General features: G+C 36.1%; 1 protein-coding gene across 30 annotated transcripts in view; it reads left to right on the top strand.

The window, feature by feature from the left end:
- Positions 1-16072, top strand: part of MPDZ (multiple PDZ domain crumbs cell polarity complex component) — a 668265-nt gene that overhangs the window by 538777 nt on the left and 113416 nt on the right. For all 30 annotated transcript variants that reach the window (XM_060409464.1, XM_060409468.1, XM_060409467.1 and 27 more), the window contains 5 exons: positions 7180-7392; positions 7798-7937; positions 8792-9005; positions 9914-10042; positions 12009-12218. In XM_060409464.1, coding sequence (XP_060265447.1) covers positions 7180-7392; positions 7798-7937; positions 8792-9005; positions 9914-10042; positions 12009-12218 — 906 coding nt within the window. The remainder of the gene's footprint in view (positions 1-7179; positions 7393-7797; positions 7938-8791; positions 9006-9913; positions 10043-12008; positions 12219-16072) is intronic.

Here is a 16072-nt window from a genome sequence, read left to right as displayed (position 1 = left end):
ACTTGTCTGATACTAGTTTTGTTGTACTAGACTTCTGTTGGTTAATTAAAGTGTGATGTATTTTTTTTCCTTCTTCCTACTTCATCTTTACTGTATCTCTTATTTATTATTAATTTATATATTTGGTAATCAGTATGCATTTGATTTTTACTGTGTAATCCAATCTGACAATTTTAGTCTTTTGAGTATTTAACTCCTTCATATTTATTGATAAATTTGACATTTTTGTTTTCATATTCTTTTATGCCTGTTTTGTATTAGCTAGTTTCTAATATCATTTTCTTCCTGTATTAGCATGTTGTTTATACTTAATTTTATTATTCTTTCATTGATTAGCTTAAAGATATAGTCAGTATCCTTGACTTATTTGAGTTAACCCTAAAAAGTTATTTTGAGTTAATTATATATTCACAGAAAATTTTCAATATGGTATGTGTGCTTCATCAAGTTTCTTCCAATGGTTCCAATCTTAGTAAAGTATTATATCACAAAACTGGTATTGATAAGATGTGTGTTAATTTTTCAAATTTGTGTTATTTTTCTACTCGTGTAGATTTGTGTAACTACCCACCATCTAAGTACTGACCTATCCAGCACCACAAAGATCTCCCTTATGTTACCTTTTATATCCAGCCGTATATTCCACAGCAGTCCTGATCCTGGAATGTTATATATGTGTATAGTATGTGTATGTAGTTTATTTCTATGTATATAGTTTAATCAAGAATATTAAAAATTTAATCGTCATGTATGTGACTGTTTGATAGTGTCTTTTTTCACTCAACATGAACCCTCCAAGTTACTGTGCATTTTAATACTTTGTTTCTTTTTGTTGCTGAGGTTTATTCTGGCAATGAATGTACTTACTTGGGGATACTTTGTTTCCAGTATTTTTCTTTTATCAGTGAAGGTACTGTGAGCAATTTTGTACAAGTTTTTTTGTGGACATAGATTTTCTTTTTTTTTCATTTCTCTATAGCAGGTGTCCAGGAGTTCCATTACTGGATCATATGGTAAATATACCATTTGTTTCAGAAACAGCCAAACTGTTTTCCAAAGGGACTCTACGGTTTTATATTCTTTACATTTCTCCACATCCTAATCAGTGTGTGCCATTGTCATTATTTGTTTTTTATTTATTCTTTCAGGTATAGAGTGATAACCTCATTGTGCTTTTAATCTGCATTTCTTTAATGGATCAGATGCTGAACACCTTTATGTTCTTGTCATCTCTGTGTCCTCTTTGGTGCAGTGTCTGTGTCTTTTGCTCATTTTTAATTGAATTTCTTAAACTTTTGAGTTCGGGATTTTCTTTATGTATTATAGGTCTGACTTCTTTGTCAGATATATATATCCTTAACTTCCTTGATTTTACTTTAGCACTTGCACTGCTTCCTGGAAAATGAAAGGAATTTAGTATATTGCCACCCCATTTATCCCACTCCTGTATTTTGTGTAATTGTTCATGTAGTTTAATTCTACATGAATTTAAAACTTCACAAGTTTTAATTATGTGTCATAACCAATTTCTGTTGTTTTACTCACATCTTAAACCCCTTCCTGTGCTTTTCAGTGTTTTCTCCACTCAGGAAATTCCATCAGAGGTCATTTTCTTTCTGCCAGAGAATTTATTTTGGTATTTATTTTGTCCCAAACTGAGACAGTGCTTTGTGTGTGAGTATGTGTGTGGGGGAGTTGTTCTGAAAATGTTGGGTTGTCAGTTCTTCAAAAATTTTAAGTCAGATGTCAGCTTTATTCTTCTTTGAAGATAATGTCCCTTTTTGCTCCGGTAGCTTTTAAGGTCTTCCCCCTGTCTTGACTTTCAGCTTCTTTACTATGATGTACTGTGTAGACAGCCTGGAAGATGGACGCCAGATAATCTTTTCTTTCTGGTAATAGGCTCTGGTATGATAACCTTCTTGAATGTGGGCTGGGCTTGCTGATTTACTTCCAATGAGTAGAGTAGAGCAGATCTGACACTTTCTTTTAATCTTTTAAAGCTTTTTTTTTGGTTACAGCTTTTGTGCACATTTTCTGATTAATCTCAGAGGAAGGGTTATTCTGATATAGTTATTTCCGGAGGGTGAGTTTAATTGTATTTGGAACTAAAGAGAATTCTTGTTTTCTTGGAACACTGTTAAGATGCAGCTCTCTTACTACACCTACAAATAAGTTGTTTGCTAGGTGCAAAAGATGCTGTCTTTTTCTCCTGTAACATATACTGACTGATGCTCAGAGGACTAAACACTTATTTACTCAGGTATTTTCTTGGTTCCGTAGTATAGATTTATAAAAGTCATTTTAGAGTTACTTATACCAGTCATTATTTTTATATTTGTAGGGCTCTATCATGTATAAAATATATGATGAAATATTTTTCTCTAAAAACTTATTTAAATTCTTTCGAAAGACTACATAGATGACTTAATAAAACAATTGTTGGTGATTTGGTTGTGTTATATAAAACTGTCAAGAAGAAAGATCTCATTAAAGGTTCTTTATTAAAGTTATTTCTCATGTGTCCATGTACTTGCTTCACCTTTTAAAGACAGAGTGACTAAATTTGAAAAAAAAAATCATATTGTGTGAGTGTGATTTATACAAGAAGGAATATGGGGACCTCCGATACATCAAGGTATTTGTAAATAGCTGTCCAGTACTCTTGCCTGGAAAATCCCATGGACGTAGGAGCCTGGTAGGTTGCAGTCCATGGGGTCACTAAGAGTCAGGCACGACTGAGCAACTTCCCTTTCACTTTTCACTTTCATGCATTGGAGAAGGAAATGGCAACCCACTCCAGTATTCTTGCCTGGAGGATCCCAGGGACAGGGGAGCCTAGTGGGCTGCTGTCTATGGGGTCGCACAGAGTCGGACCCGACTGAAATGACTTAGCAGCAGCAGTGCATGTGTTTTGCATTAAAACAGTGTGCTTAAGTTGTTATGATTTTTGCCTTATCTGACCTTTTAGAGTAAGTGAACCTTTTGCTGGTTCTGACTGTGGCCTCTTTCTGTCCTAAATACTGAGAGGGTATTTCGTATTACTGTTCACAAAGAATTTGACAACTTTTTAACTGAATACCTTATGTAATTTTCATTTAACTTATCTTAGATGTTGGCACTATTGAAACATCCCTTAATTAATACGTGTTTATTTAGTAAGAACATGAAAGATCTTTTTAGACTGAAATAGCCAGAAGCTAAACTGAAAACATAATTATTTGATGACTCTTTCATCTACTAGTAACTTCCCCAAATAATACAGATTGTATATCTGTATATACAAATCACCAGATAGTTGTGTTTTCTTCTGCTTATTTTATATTGTATAAACTGAGATGGGATTCAAGGTCTTTTTATTAACCATTTGTACTGTGTGTGCTGTGAACTGACTAGTCATGTCAAAGAACGTTCATTCCTATCCTTCCAGGAGATTTTATTTAAGAAAACCATTTTAATAAAACTGTAGCAGAGTCGTAGCTGTGCCTTTGTGTTTTTCCCTATGGGAATAAATTTTCAAATTAAAAAACATGTCTTTTGTATGATGGCATAATTAAATTATAGTTTTTACATATGTGATCTCTTTGCTTTTACATTTATATAGACCTCAGTGGCTGGATGGAAATAGGAGGAGTCAGTGTCGTTTGTTAAGCCTTTAACAAATTTGGAGAAGACAGTCAATATCCAGTATCATATAGCTTTATATGTATATATAACTTCACTCTTAGAATGCCTTCACACCTTGTCTAACATAGTTTCAGAGCTTCTTCAGCAGTTAACTTCACATAGATAGACTCTTTGTTCTTATAACATGATTTGTTCATTCTAGCTCACTGTAGCAAAGCTCCAGTTATTTATTCCCTATGAAAACAGCCCATAGGTATTAGGTCTTGGTGTGTGAGATCCTCAGCCTGTCACAGATTTCATGATCCTCTCTGCTTCAACCTGTACAGTATATCTTCTCCTGGCAAACTTTATTGAAATTTCCATGCTCAGGTTTAAAAAAAAATCAGGTTAGGAGTAAGAAGCTTGCTTTTAAGAAAATAATAATTGATCGTGTCTGCTGTAGATTTTAAGAGAAGCATTTGAAAGAATTCCCTGAAGCTTCTTCCTCAGACACATTGATCTCTTTTTCATTTGCCTTTATAGATAGCCAACCAAATAATTGTGGATTGTTGGTAACTATGGTGATTTACTGAGTTTCCTGTTTTATTTTTCAGGACAGATAACTCTTAGGCATCAATTGGTGACATACTGTGAAATATTTTGATTGCTTCTGTCAGTGGAAGCCATTTACTAATGTCTCCTTTCTAGAAATGGATATCTAAATGATTGTTTCCACTGTGTATAATACAAAGATGACAGGAAAAGATATAGGTCATAATCTACTTACTAAGTGTGTGACTTTGTGTGATCATCTCGTGTAAAATGGAAATAGTGATTTTTGGAGGTTTGTTGGGCAGATTAAATCAGAGTAGATCCTTAAAAATTGGATAAACATTTATTCTGCAAATGGATATTGAATGGCAGCTCCATGCAAGACACTACCATAGAGGATGAGGATACAGTAGAGAATAAAATAATCAGATTTTATTGATCCACTGGAGTATTCTATGTTCTAGTCTGTCTCTACAGATTGGGATGGAAGCTACTTAAAAACAGAGAACATGTAGGTGATAATAAGCACCGTGAAGAAAAATAGGACAGAGTCAGCTCGTGGAGTGTAATTCTGGGGTGTACTGTCAGGGAGCCTTCTCTGGGGTGATGGTGTTGAGTGCACTTGGAAGAAGTAAAGATGTAAGCATGTAGATATTGGAGGAAGGATGTCTAGCTTTGGCGGCTAGAGAGAGCAGCTTGGTGGTTTGAGGAATAGTGATCAGTTATAGCTGAAGCTGTGTGTGAAGGACAGAGTGCTGATGAGTTCAGAGAGTGATCCAAAAATGTCATTGATATAGTCTTTCTTCTGATTAATTATAAGGTTATATTCCATATACTTTATAGATATATAAAATTAGATCTGTTTTTTGCACTAGTTGAATGATTATTTACCATACTGAAATATTATTATTGTTTATATTTATTATTATTTAGAATTAATATGTTAATATCATTGCCATTTAATTTGATAGATATATTAATATTTAGTATAATTATATTCAAAAGCAGAGATATTACTTTGCTGACTAAGGTCCATCTAGTCAAGGCTATGGTTTTTCCTGTGGTCATGTATGGATGTGAGAGTTGGACTGTGAAGAAGGCTGAGTGCCAAAGAATTGATGCTTTTGAACTGTGTTGTTGGAGAAGACTCTTGAGAGTCCCTTGGACTGCAAGGAGATCCAACCAGTCCATCCTAAAGGAGATCAACCCTGGGATTTCTTTGGAAAGATATATTATCAAATAATCAGTTCAGCTCAGTCGCTCAGTCATGTCCGACTCTTTGCGACCCCATGAACCGCAGCACACCAGGCCTCCCTGTCCATCACCAGCTCCTGGAGTCCACCTAAACCCAAGTCCATCGAGTCGCTGATGCCATCCAGCCATCTCATCCTCTGTTGTCCCCTTCTCCTCCTGCCCTCAATCATTCCCCAGCATCAGGGTCTTTTCAAATGAGTCAGCTCTTCGCATCAGGTGGCCAAAGTATTGGAGCTTCAACATCAGTCCTTCCAGTGAACACCCAGGACTGATCTCCTTTAGGATGGACTGGTTGGATCTCCTTGCAGTCCATGGGACTCTCAAGAGTCTTCTCCAACACCACAGTTCAAAAGCATCAATTCTTTGGCGCTCAGCTTTCTTTATAGTCCAACTCTCACATCCGTACATGACCACTGGAAAAACCATAGCCTTGACTAGACGGACCTTTGTTGTCAAAGTAATGTCTCTGCTTTTTAATATGGTGTCTATATAATTATTATTAGATTATTTAGCTCTGTAACAAACAGGCACATCCAAGTAACTAGAATATTTTTCCAAAATGGAATGATCTTTTTTGTTGTTGTATACTAATGTTATTGTACCTGAAGCTAGCCATACTGTGAAGTTTAAGGGCACTCTCCTTCAGAATGGCAGCTCTGCCCAAACTTGTGACATAAACAGCAACGAGTTAAGCTCCAAATACAGAGTTGGTAGGAAGAGTCCACACAGGACCACTCTCACTTCTGATGCCAACCATGTATGTTGAGGAGGTTCCCCAAACCACCCTCAGGTTCAACAGTTCATTAGAAGGACCTGTTGAACTTACTAAAAGCTGTTAGACTCATGATTATGGTCTGTTATAGGGAAAGGATACAGGTAAATGATTAGCATAAGAACAAGATGCATAGCACCGAGTCTGGGAGCATTCCTGATGTGAAGCTTCTGATTCCCTCAGGAAGTATTCTCTTCCCAAATTGGTGTGTGACAGTTCACATGGAGTATTGCCAGCCCAGGAAGCTCACATGAGCTTGGTGTATACAGTATTTATTGGGACATCATTTCATAGGTATGATTGATTGCCATATGAGATGACTTAGTTTCAGATTTTGAGTGGATATCACGTGGTCTTGGGGCCCACCGTGAACAACAGAGACACTTCCGTCATCTGGAAACATTCCAAGGATTTAGAAATTACTTCCTGTGAACTGGAGACAAAGGCCAGGCCTCTCTTTGGGAGAGACCAAATTCTTTACTGCATAAGTTGTTATGAAAATTCAAGTAATATAGGAAGTAAATGTCTCCCTGGATTCCCATATCTTGGGGACAACTATGTCTCCCTGGATTGCCATATCTTGGAGACAGCTATTGCTGTATTGGTTATTTAGTATATATTGTTCCAGGTGTTTAATAATTTTTTGAATGTACATTGAACTATATTTTGCTTATTGTTCATTAACTAGGCTTTTTCACTTAAGAATGTATGTATAGATGTATGTATTTTTGTGTGTTTAAACGAGTACTTTGAAATTGAATGCTAATTTGTTTCACATAATTAGTGTTTAAAACTTTTTCCACCTAAAAATAATGCATCCTTGCATGTACATCTTAGTGTGTTTTTCTAATTTTTCTTCTTGAAATAGAGTTTCTGAATAAAATGGTATGGACATTTTGAACTTTCATATGTACTTCATTATTACCCCTCTTGGGATGATTTCTGTGAGGTAGCTTCTAGAATATCAAAATTGTTAATAATCTCCATATTATTCTTAGGTAAACATTGCAACTTCAACAATTTCAAATGTCGAGTATGGTCACATTCCGCATCTCAGCCCAGGTGTAATTCCTACTCTACAAAATGAATCATTTTTATCATCCCCAAATAATGGAAATCTGGAAGTTCTTACAGGATTGAGTACTACTGCACACATCAATGGGAAACCTGCTTGTGATGAATTTGATCAACTGATCAAAAATATGGCCCAGGTAAGAGCGTTTGTTCCTGTTATGATAGAATGTGTCCTGGATAATTTGAAGAATACTTGCATATTTATATTACATATGTTAAATGTATACTTTAAATATATTATTATAATAGAAAATATGCAATAGTATATTTTGTTTTATATTCTTATTACATTTTACTGAACAACAATATAAAGTATATCTTAAATGTATATTATACTATGATATACTTATTTATGAAGACATTTTTAACATTGAAAAAATTAGAATGAAAAAGCTGTAGATTTCATGTAAGTTTAAGTGCTTCAGGGATTTTTCTAAATGAAGGTTATCTTAGAAAAAAATTAAAAAAAAAATTTAAACAGATTAATGCCACTATGCAGTGGCTGGCATGTAATTATATTCCTTGCTTCTTTTTCTGGACAGGGTCGCCAGGTAGAAGTTTTTGAGCTCCTCAAACCTCCATGTGGAGGCCTTGGGTTCAGTGTGGTGGGACTGAGGAGTGAAAACCGGGGAGAGCTGGGTATATTTGTGCAGGAGATCCAGGAGGGCAGTGTGGCCCACAGGTGAGACTGTCACTGTGACTTCTCTGTTTCTGATACCACATTCAGAAGGTGCTGCTCACCCTAGAAGAATTTTAAGAAACAAAAATGCCTAAAAACAAAAACAATATAAAATGTTATTAATCAGTTTTTAGAAATCATTAACATTGCTACAATAACAAGAAAGTCCTTTGAAGGCAGATTAACTTTTAAATATAGTCATGACTTAATCACTTTTTAATAAGGAAATAAACATTTGACTAGGACATCACTCCCATTGTTTTTAAACAGGCTCTTTTTGATTAGATTTAAAAATTATAGAAAAGCATTCAAGTGGTCTGTGATAATATCAGCTGTATTTTATTAACATACCCAAAACAACAAGTAAGAGCTGTATTTTATTAATATGCTCAAAGCAAAAAAGTAAACATATCCTTCTTTGCATTCATTTGTAGAAGATAATAGCAGTACTAAAATACAACATATAGGTTGAATGAGTAGCTAAAAGGAAGATGGCTGTTAAATGGGAGTGGTTGACTAGGGTTAGGTCAGCTGGTGCCAAAGCATATATAGTTTTCCCTTCTATTTTTATTGAGATGTAATTGACATATAGCGGTATGTAAATTTAAGGTGTATAGCATCATGATTGGACTTACATCATGGCGTGATTATCACGGTAGGTTTTTTGAACAGCATGTCACCTAGAACAAAATTAAAGAAATAGAGATAAAATATTTTAAGAGTACAATTGCAAGAAAAAAGTTACATAGTGTGGACATTAGAAAATAGAATTAAAAATAACCTGAAAATGCATTCCAAAGAAGCAGTCATTTTCTTGAGATCTATCGGTTATCTTTTATCCCCCTTTTCATTGTTAGAGATGGAAGATTGAAGGAAACTGACCAAATCCTTGCTATTAATGGACAGGCACTGGATCAGACAATTACACATCAGCAGGCCATCAGCATCCTGCAGAAAGCCAAAGATACTGTCCAGCTGGTTATTGCCAGAGGCTCATTGCCTCAGCTTATCAGCCCCATAGTTTCCCGTTCTCCATCTGCAGCGAGCACAATTTCAGCTCATTCTAACCCGGTGAGTACATAAGTTTTTCAAGGGGAACAGAACATATTTTTCTAATTCTTTAAGGTTTTGCACAGGTTTGCAATTCCTATAGGTTCTTTGTATTTCTTGGGTTTTTGCCTTTTTGTTCTTTATTCTCTTCTGAGCATAGAATATATTTTATGCAATTATGATTAAGTTTCTGGCTTCCAGAAAACTTTTATTTTTTTTGTGTAGCTTTTAAACTTGAATTCATTCCTAAGAAAGGAAAAAGTCCCTTAAAGATTGACTATCTGTAAACAAATAAAATCTTGATTTTACTTTTTAAGTTGTTAGAGTTAGCTATCAGTGACTTTAACAGGTCATTTAATTTGGGGGCATCCCAGGTGGCTCAGACAGTGAAGAATCCCCCTGCAGTACAGGAGACCTAGTTCAATCCCTGGGTCGGGAAGATACACTGGAGAAGGGAATGGCTGCCCACTCCAGTGTTTCTGTCTTGGAAATTCCATGGACAGAGGAGCCTGCCGGGCTACAATCCATAGTGTTGCAAAGAGTTGGACACGACTGAGTGATTAACACTTTCTCACTTAACTTGAAATCTAATGAAACAAGATTTATGTAGAAGAAATTTTTAACAGCTAACATTTTTTTTTCTCTTTTTCTTTGATTATCTTTTTTTAAACTCTTAAAAGGATCTTGCCAGTCTGTATCTTTACCTGGTTAAATAGAGCCACTATAATGATGTATTGATAATTTCAAGAATGGCTGTATCAACAGTAGTAACAACCTGTTGAAAGAGAAGTGTACTAAATAAAAGGGACCCTGTTAAAACTCATTATTATGTTGCACTCATTTAATACTAATCGCAAAATAATATTCACAGAAATCTCAACTACAATAAAATTTTAGTTTTCAAATTGACATGAGGGCTTTGTTTGCAGGTTCACTGGCAGCATGTGGAAACTATTGAATTGGTCAATGATGGTTCTGGTCTGGGCTTTGGCATCGTAGGAGGAAAAGCAACTGGTGTGATTGTGAAGACCATTCTGCCTGGAGGTGTAGCTGATCAGGTAAGCTATTCCAGCAGGTATTTTATGTTTTATACAATAATACAGCTTCTTCTTGTATATTTCCATCAAAAAGAGGAGGCTTTGGCTTTAGATAAGGTCAGATTCTTTTGTTTTACTGGGCTTCTTTGTAAAATGATTTTCTTTGACTTGGAGTGGAATACATTTCAGAAGAGACCTTGATTTTCATTTAGAGTTACAATGATCTTAAGACTTTCAAATCAGAGAGTAAACCCCAGGTTGTGATTTTGATCATTTTGGAGGTAGATTTTCTTTTTTTATGATTGTAAGTCATTTTTATAAGCCTGTTTATCTATTTTATAGCCACAAGGTCTTGTGGAAAAAAGAATATTTCATTACTGAGGGGGAAAAACAAGAGTACAGCCTATTGTTTATTACTTAGAGTAGTTCATTAAGCCATTGCCATTTATGCTATATAAAGTTGTTGGAATATATGTGAGAAAATTATGAAGTTACTAATTGTGATTTATATTTTAATTTGACAAGTTCTGATGTCTTCTTTGCCTTGATAATAATGTTTTGTGTACGAAGCTATTTGCTTCTGCGTGTGAATTTGAACTTACTTAGGAGTCAGGGTCATCAGATATTGTTCATATTGGTAAATAAAAGGCAAATTTATGGGCAGCCTTATCAGTAGAGGTATTGAGAGTAACTCAGTAGCATGTGTGTTTTCTCACTTTTAAATATTAGCCAGTATCAAGCACTCTCCAGTGAAATCTCTCTAACTGACAGACTTGGGATGAATAAGCTTTCTCTTCTGTAAAGAGTTGCACTAATACTGTAGGTACTTGCACATACCACTTTTAAATTCAAATTTGAATTTATTAAAATTAAATAATATTACCACCTCAGCTCTTCCATAAGATGAGCTATATTTCAAGTGCTCTAGAACAATAGGCCCCAACCTTTTTGACACCAGGGACCATTTTGTGGAGGACAGTTTTTCCACAGACTGGGGTGATGGGGATGGTTTCAGGATGATTCAAAGGCATTACATTTACTGTGCAGTTTATTTCTAACCTAATCTGCTGCTGATATGATAGGGGGTACCGGTTCACAACCTGGAGTTGGGGATCCCTACCGCAGAGCAGTATGTTGCTTGTAGCTGCCATATTGGACATTGCAGAACATTTTAACCACTGCAGAATGTTCTTGTGGACAATGCTTGTATGGGGGCTTACCAGATCACTGTTCGCTTCCCTGGTCTATCTGAATTTACATCTTACAAAGATTTCATCTGCAAGCGAGTCCTTTAGGGATATTTATCTTTGAAATGGCAGGGCAGAAAGTTGTGATATTAACTCAGAGCTTTTTTTGTGGTTCACACTGTATTTTGAGTAATATATATTTGTGTAGCGAGTTATGCCTCATCTTTCAGTTCAGTTCAGTTGCTCAGTCATGTCTGACTATTTGCGGCCCCATGGACTGCAGCACGCCAGGCCTCCCTGTCCATCACCAACTCCTGGAGTTTACTCAAACTCATGTCCATTGAGTTGGTGATGCCATCCAACCATCTCATCCTCTGTTGTCCCCTTCTCCCACCTTCAGTCTTTCCCAGCATCAGGGTCTTTTCAGATGAGTCAGTTCTTCACATCAGGTGGCCAAAGTATTGGAGTTTCAGCTTTACCTAGTGGCATTTTCTCTCTTTTATTTTCCTCAAAAAACTCACAGAAAGGCTAGTGCTTTCTTGCATCGAGTGTATGGAAGTCAAATTGAAAAGCTCATATCAATTATTGATTTAAATAATATTTATGAATTTCTGTTACTTATATCACATTGAATGATGTCAGGATGCTTTGAAAGAGAGTTAACACTACAACACATGTTTAACGTACCAAGAATTCCCAGTATGGCTCTTTTTTGTTATTATTCCCATTCTTTCATTTTGAGTTTCTCTGATGAAGTTAGTAATAATAACAAGCTGACTAACCAGTTCCTCTTTATTCAGCATGGGCGATTATGCAGTGGAGACCACATTCTAAGGATTGGTGATACAGATCTAGCAGGAATGAGCAGTGAGCAGGTAGCCCAAGTCCTCAGACAGTGTGGAAATAGAGTGAAGTTGATGATTGCAAGAGGTGCCATTGAAGAACCAACAGCACCTACCTCTTTGGGCATCACCCTTTCCTCATCCCCAGCTTCTACGCCAGAAATGAGGGTAAGGACATAAAAAGTTAATGGGAGGATCATAGACTAGAGCACTTGGATGACAGTGATGTTTATTTAGAAACTAGATTTATTAATGTTAGTGTATTATTGCTAAAGAATGAAACAAAATTCAGATATAGAATGTTTTAGCACTAATAATAGTTTATTAAATAGGAATACTATCTCACAAATGAAAGATTGATTAATGTTTTGCATTTTTCTCTAAGCAGCACTTTTATGAGGATAAGTGTTTTGAAGAATGAATAAGTTTAAATGAATTATATACTACTAATACCTAAAATGTTTTATTCTATATTTTTTGTATTTAGAAGGTCTTCTGTAAGTTGGGTTATAAGTTCTAATCATTCCCTTTCAACAGCTTGCTTCTTAGTGTCTTTTTGAGGGCAAGGTGGATGAATAAAACTTACTAAAACCTTTCAATATTATTGTTTTAAGGTATGTCATATAACTATTATAAGATTTGTAATGAGAAGTGGCTATTCTTGACCTAGTTATATAAGTTTTTTAGACACAAGTTATGCTTTCAGGGTTGTAACAAAAGCCTCATTCATAGACAGAGCATTCCATCTTTGTTCTTAACTTATCTGCAAAAAGCTAGAATGTTTCAAAATTATTATAATGTAATGTTATCTCAAATAAAGTCATGCAGTATCATGGATTAAATATCTACAACATGATTTTATCGAGAAATTTCTTGTATATTTAAGAAGAGAATTATACTTACTTTCTATATGTTTTCTAGCAAATTCTATTTCTACATTCCTTTCTTGTAGATCTAAAAGCAGGTTTTTTTTTTTTCTATTACAGTTTTTTTCTAAATAGTTGCTACAAATTCCTTTTTTATTATTCTAACCTCCTCTCTAAGCCCTTTACAACTTTATTAGAACACTTGAAATTTCCATGATTCTGTTGTTTTTAGGATTGTGTTTGGTTGCAATTTTTTGCAAGGAGAAAAAAGTAAAGAAAGCCTGTTTATGAAAGTATTTAACTGGCATTCTTTTGTGGTAAACAAAACATTTTATTCAGCAATATATAAATGAATGCAATACCGAAAACCACTTGATGTAATTGAAAGCTTAGAAAAATATCTGTTCTGTGCATATCATCATTTCTGAAGCTTGTGCCCCTTTTAAAATCATTCGATAGTCAAATTGCCACCCTCTAAAATAGCACTTGCATAAGTCTTATTAAAAATAGAAAACACATTTGTTACAATTGAAGCAGATTTCATCCTGTCATTTTCTTGTAATTATCTAAACTTTAAGCTTTTGCTAAGTTTGCATAGATAATTATGTGCAACGAAAAAATAAATCAAACTTTACTATAAAATTATATCTCATTTAGGTGACTATCAGTGAGGTATAGAGTATGCTTAAAGAAAATCAGAAAGCATTACCAGCTAGCCCCATTTTGCCCGTCTATTCAAACCATAGCCTTCTTTCTTTTGTGATCTTCCTAGGGTACTTTCTGGAATCTGCTGACACCACACTAGTATATAATACCAGCAACTTGTTGATGACTTACTGCACTAGTCCATTCATGTTTTATTCAGGGAGCCTTGCCCTTTAGTCCAGTATATAATAACAAGTCTGCACATTAGAGACGCTGCCTTCAAATATCATTCCGGGTGAAGGAAATCAGCATGGAAAGGCATGCTTTCCTTCTAAAGGGCTTTTCATGTTGAAGTTTGAATTTATAAAGCAAATACAAGGACAATTTTTATTAATATTTGGTACCTTTCACGGGCTTTCAAAATAACCATCAGTCTATTAATATTTTATCTGGAGGACAGGTTCACCTTCATGATGTTAGAATCAGCTTCCAAGTTAAGACAGAAATAATGGCATGTCTTGAGCAGGCAGCGTGGCCCTTACATTCTAAGAGGGTTTGCATATTGTGCATCTTTTAAGAGCAGGGGTTCTGCAACCAGTGCCTCTGCATTTGAATTCTTCCTCTATTAGATGGTTCACTGTGAGTCCTTGGAAAAGTTTATGTTTCTCGGTTTCCCCAGATAAAAACTGACAGTAATTGTACTTGCTTCATAGGCTTCTTCTAAGGAGTAAATTAATTGAGACATATCAAATGTCTATTATATAGAAACTGCTCAGTTAATCGGAGAAGGCAATGGCAACCCACTCCAGTACTCTTGCCTGGAAAATCCCATGGATGGAGGAGCCTGGTGGGCTGCAGTCCATGGGGTTGCTAATAGTTGGACACGACTGAGCGACTTCACTTTCGCTTTTCACCTTTCATGCATTGGAGAAGGAAATGGCAACCTACTCCAGTACTCTTGCCTGGAGAATCTCAGGGATGGGGGAGCCTGGCGGGCTGCCGTCTATGGGGTCGCACAGAGTCAGACACGACTGAAGCGACTTAGCAGCAGCAGCAGCAGCAGCTCAGTGAATGTTAGCTGGACTTTTTCTTATTCTTGATAGACAGCTGAGCAAAGTGATGCTTAGAAAAAGTCAATGAAAAGCTAGATTTGAGCTTGTAATATGGATTCAAACCCTGACTTATTTCAACTCTATTATATCCTCTTAACTTCTTCAAAGAAGAAGAGATAAGAAAGCCTTCTTCAGTGATCAATGCAAAGAAATAGAGGAAAACAACAGAATGGGAAAGACTAGAGATCTCTTCAAGAAAATTAGAGACACCAAGGGAACATTTCATGCAAAGATGGGCTCGATAAAGGACAGAAATGGTATGGACCTAACAGAAGCAGAAGATATTAAGAAGAGGTGGCAAGAATACACAGAAGAACCGTACAAAAAAGATCTTCACGACCTGGATAATCACGATGGTATGATCACTCATCTAGAGCCAGACATCCTGGAATGTGAAGTCAAGTGGGCCCTAGAAAGCATCACTACGAACAAAGCTAGTGGAGGTGATGGCATTCCAGTTGAGCTGTTTCAAATCCTGAAAGATGGTGCTGTGAAAGTGCTGCACTCAATATGCCAGCAAATTTGGAAAACTCAGCAGTGGCCACAGGACTGGAAAAGGTCAGTTTTCATTCCAGTCCCAAAGAAAGGCAATGCCAAAGAATGCTCAAACTACTGCACAGTTGCACTCATCTCACATGCTAATAAAGTAATGCTCAAAATTCTCCAAGCCAGGCTTCAGTGATACGTGAACCATGAACTTCCTGATGTTCAAGCTAGTTTTAGAAAATGCAGAGGAACCAGAGATCAAATTGCCAACATCCGCTGGATCATGTAAAAAGCAAGAGAGTTCCAGAAAACATCTATTTCTGCTTTATTGACTATGCCAAAGCGTTTGACAGCGTGGATCAGAATAAACTGTGGAAAATTCTGAAAGAGATGGGAATACAGACCACCTGACCTGCCTTTTGAGAAATCTGTATGCAGGTCAGGAGGCAACAATTAGAACTGGACATGGAACAACAGACTGGTTCCAAATAGGAAAAGGAGTACGTCAAGGCTGTATATTGTCACCCTGCTTATTTAACTTCTGTGCAGAGTACCTCATGAGAAACGCTGGACTGGAAGAAACACAAGCTGGAATCAAGATTGCTGGGAGAAATATCAATAACCTCAGATATGCAGATGACACCACCCTTATGGCAGAAAGTGAAGAGGAACTAAAAAGCCTCTTGATGAAAGTGAAAGAGGAGAGTGAAAAAGTTGGCTTAAAGCTCAACATTCAGAAAACAAAGATCATGGTATCCAGTCCCATCACTTCATGGGAAATAGATGGGGAAACAGTGGAAACAGTGGCAGACTTTATTTTTTTGGGCTCCAAAATCACTGCAGATGGCGACTGCAGCCATGACATTAAAGAACGCTTACTCCTTGGAAGAAAAGTGATGACCAACCTAGATAG

Source organism: Ovis aries, chromosome 2, assembly GCF_016772045.2.
Source record: "Ovis aries strain OAR_USU_Benz2616 breed Rambouillet chromosome 2, ARS-UI_Ramb_v3.0, whole genome shotgun sequence".
NCBI classification, from domain to species: domain Eukaryota; kingdom Metazoa; phylum Chordata; class Mammalia; order Artiodactyla; family Bovidae; genus Ovis; species Ovis aries.
The sequence above is the reverse complement of the archived record's forward strand: the minus strand, read 5'-3'. Positions and strand labels throughout refer to the sequence as shown.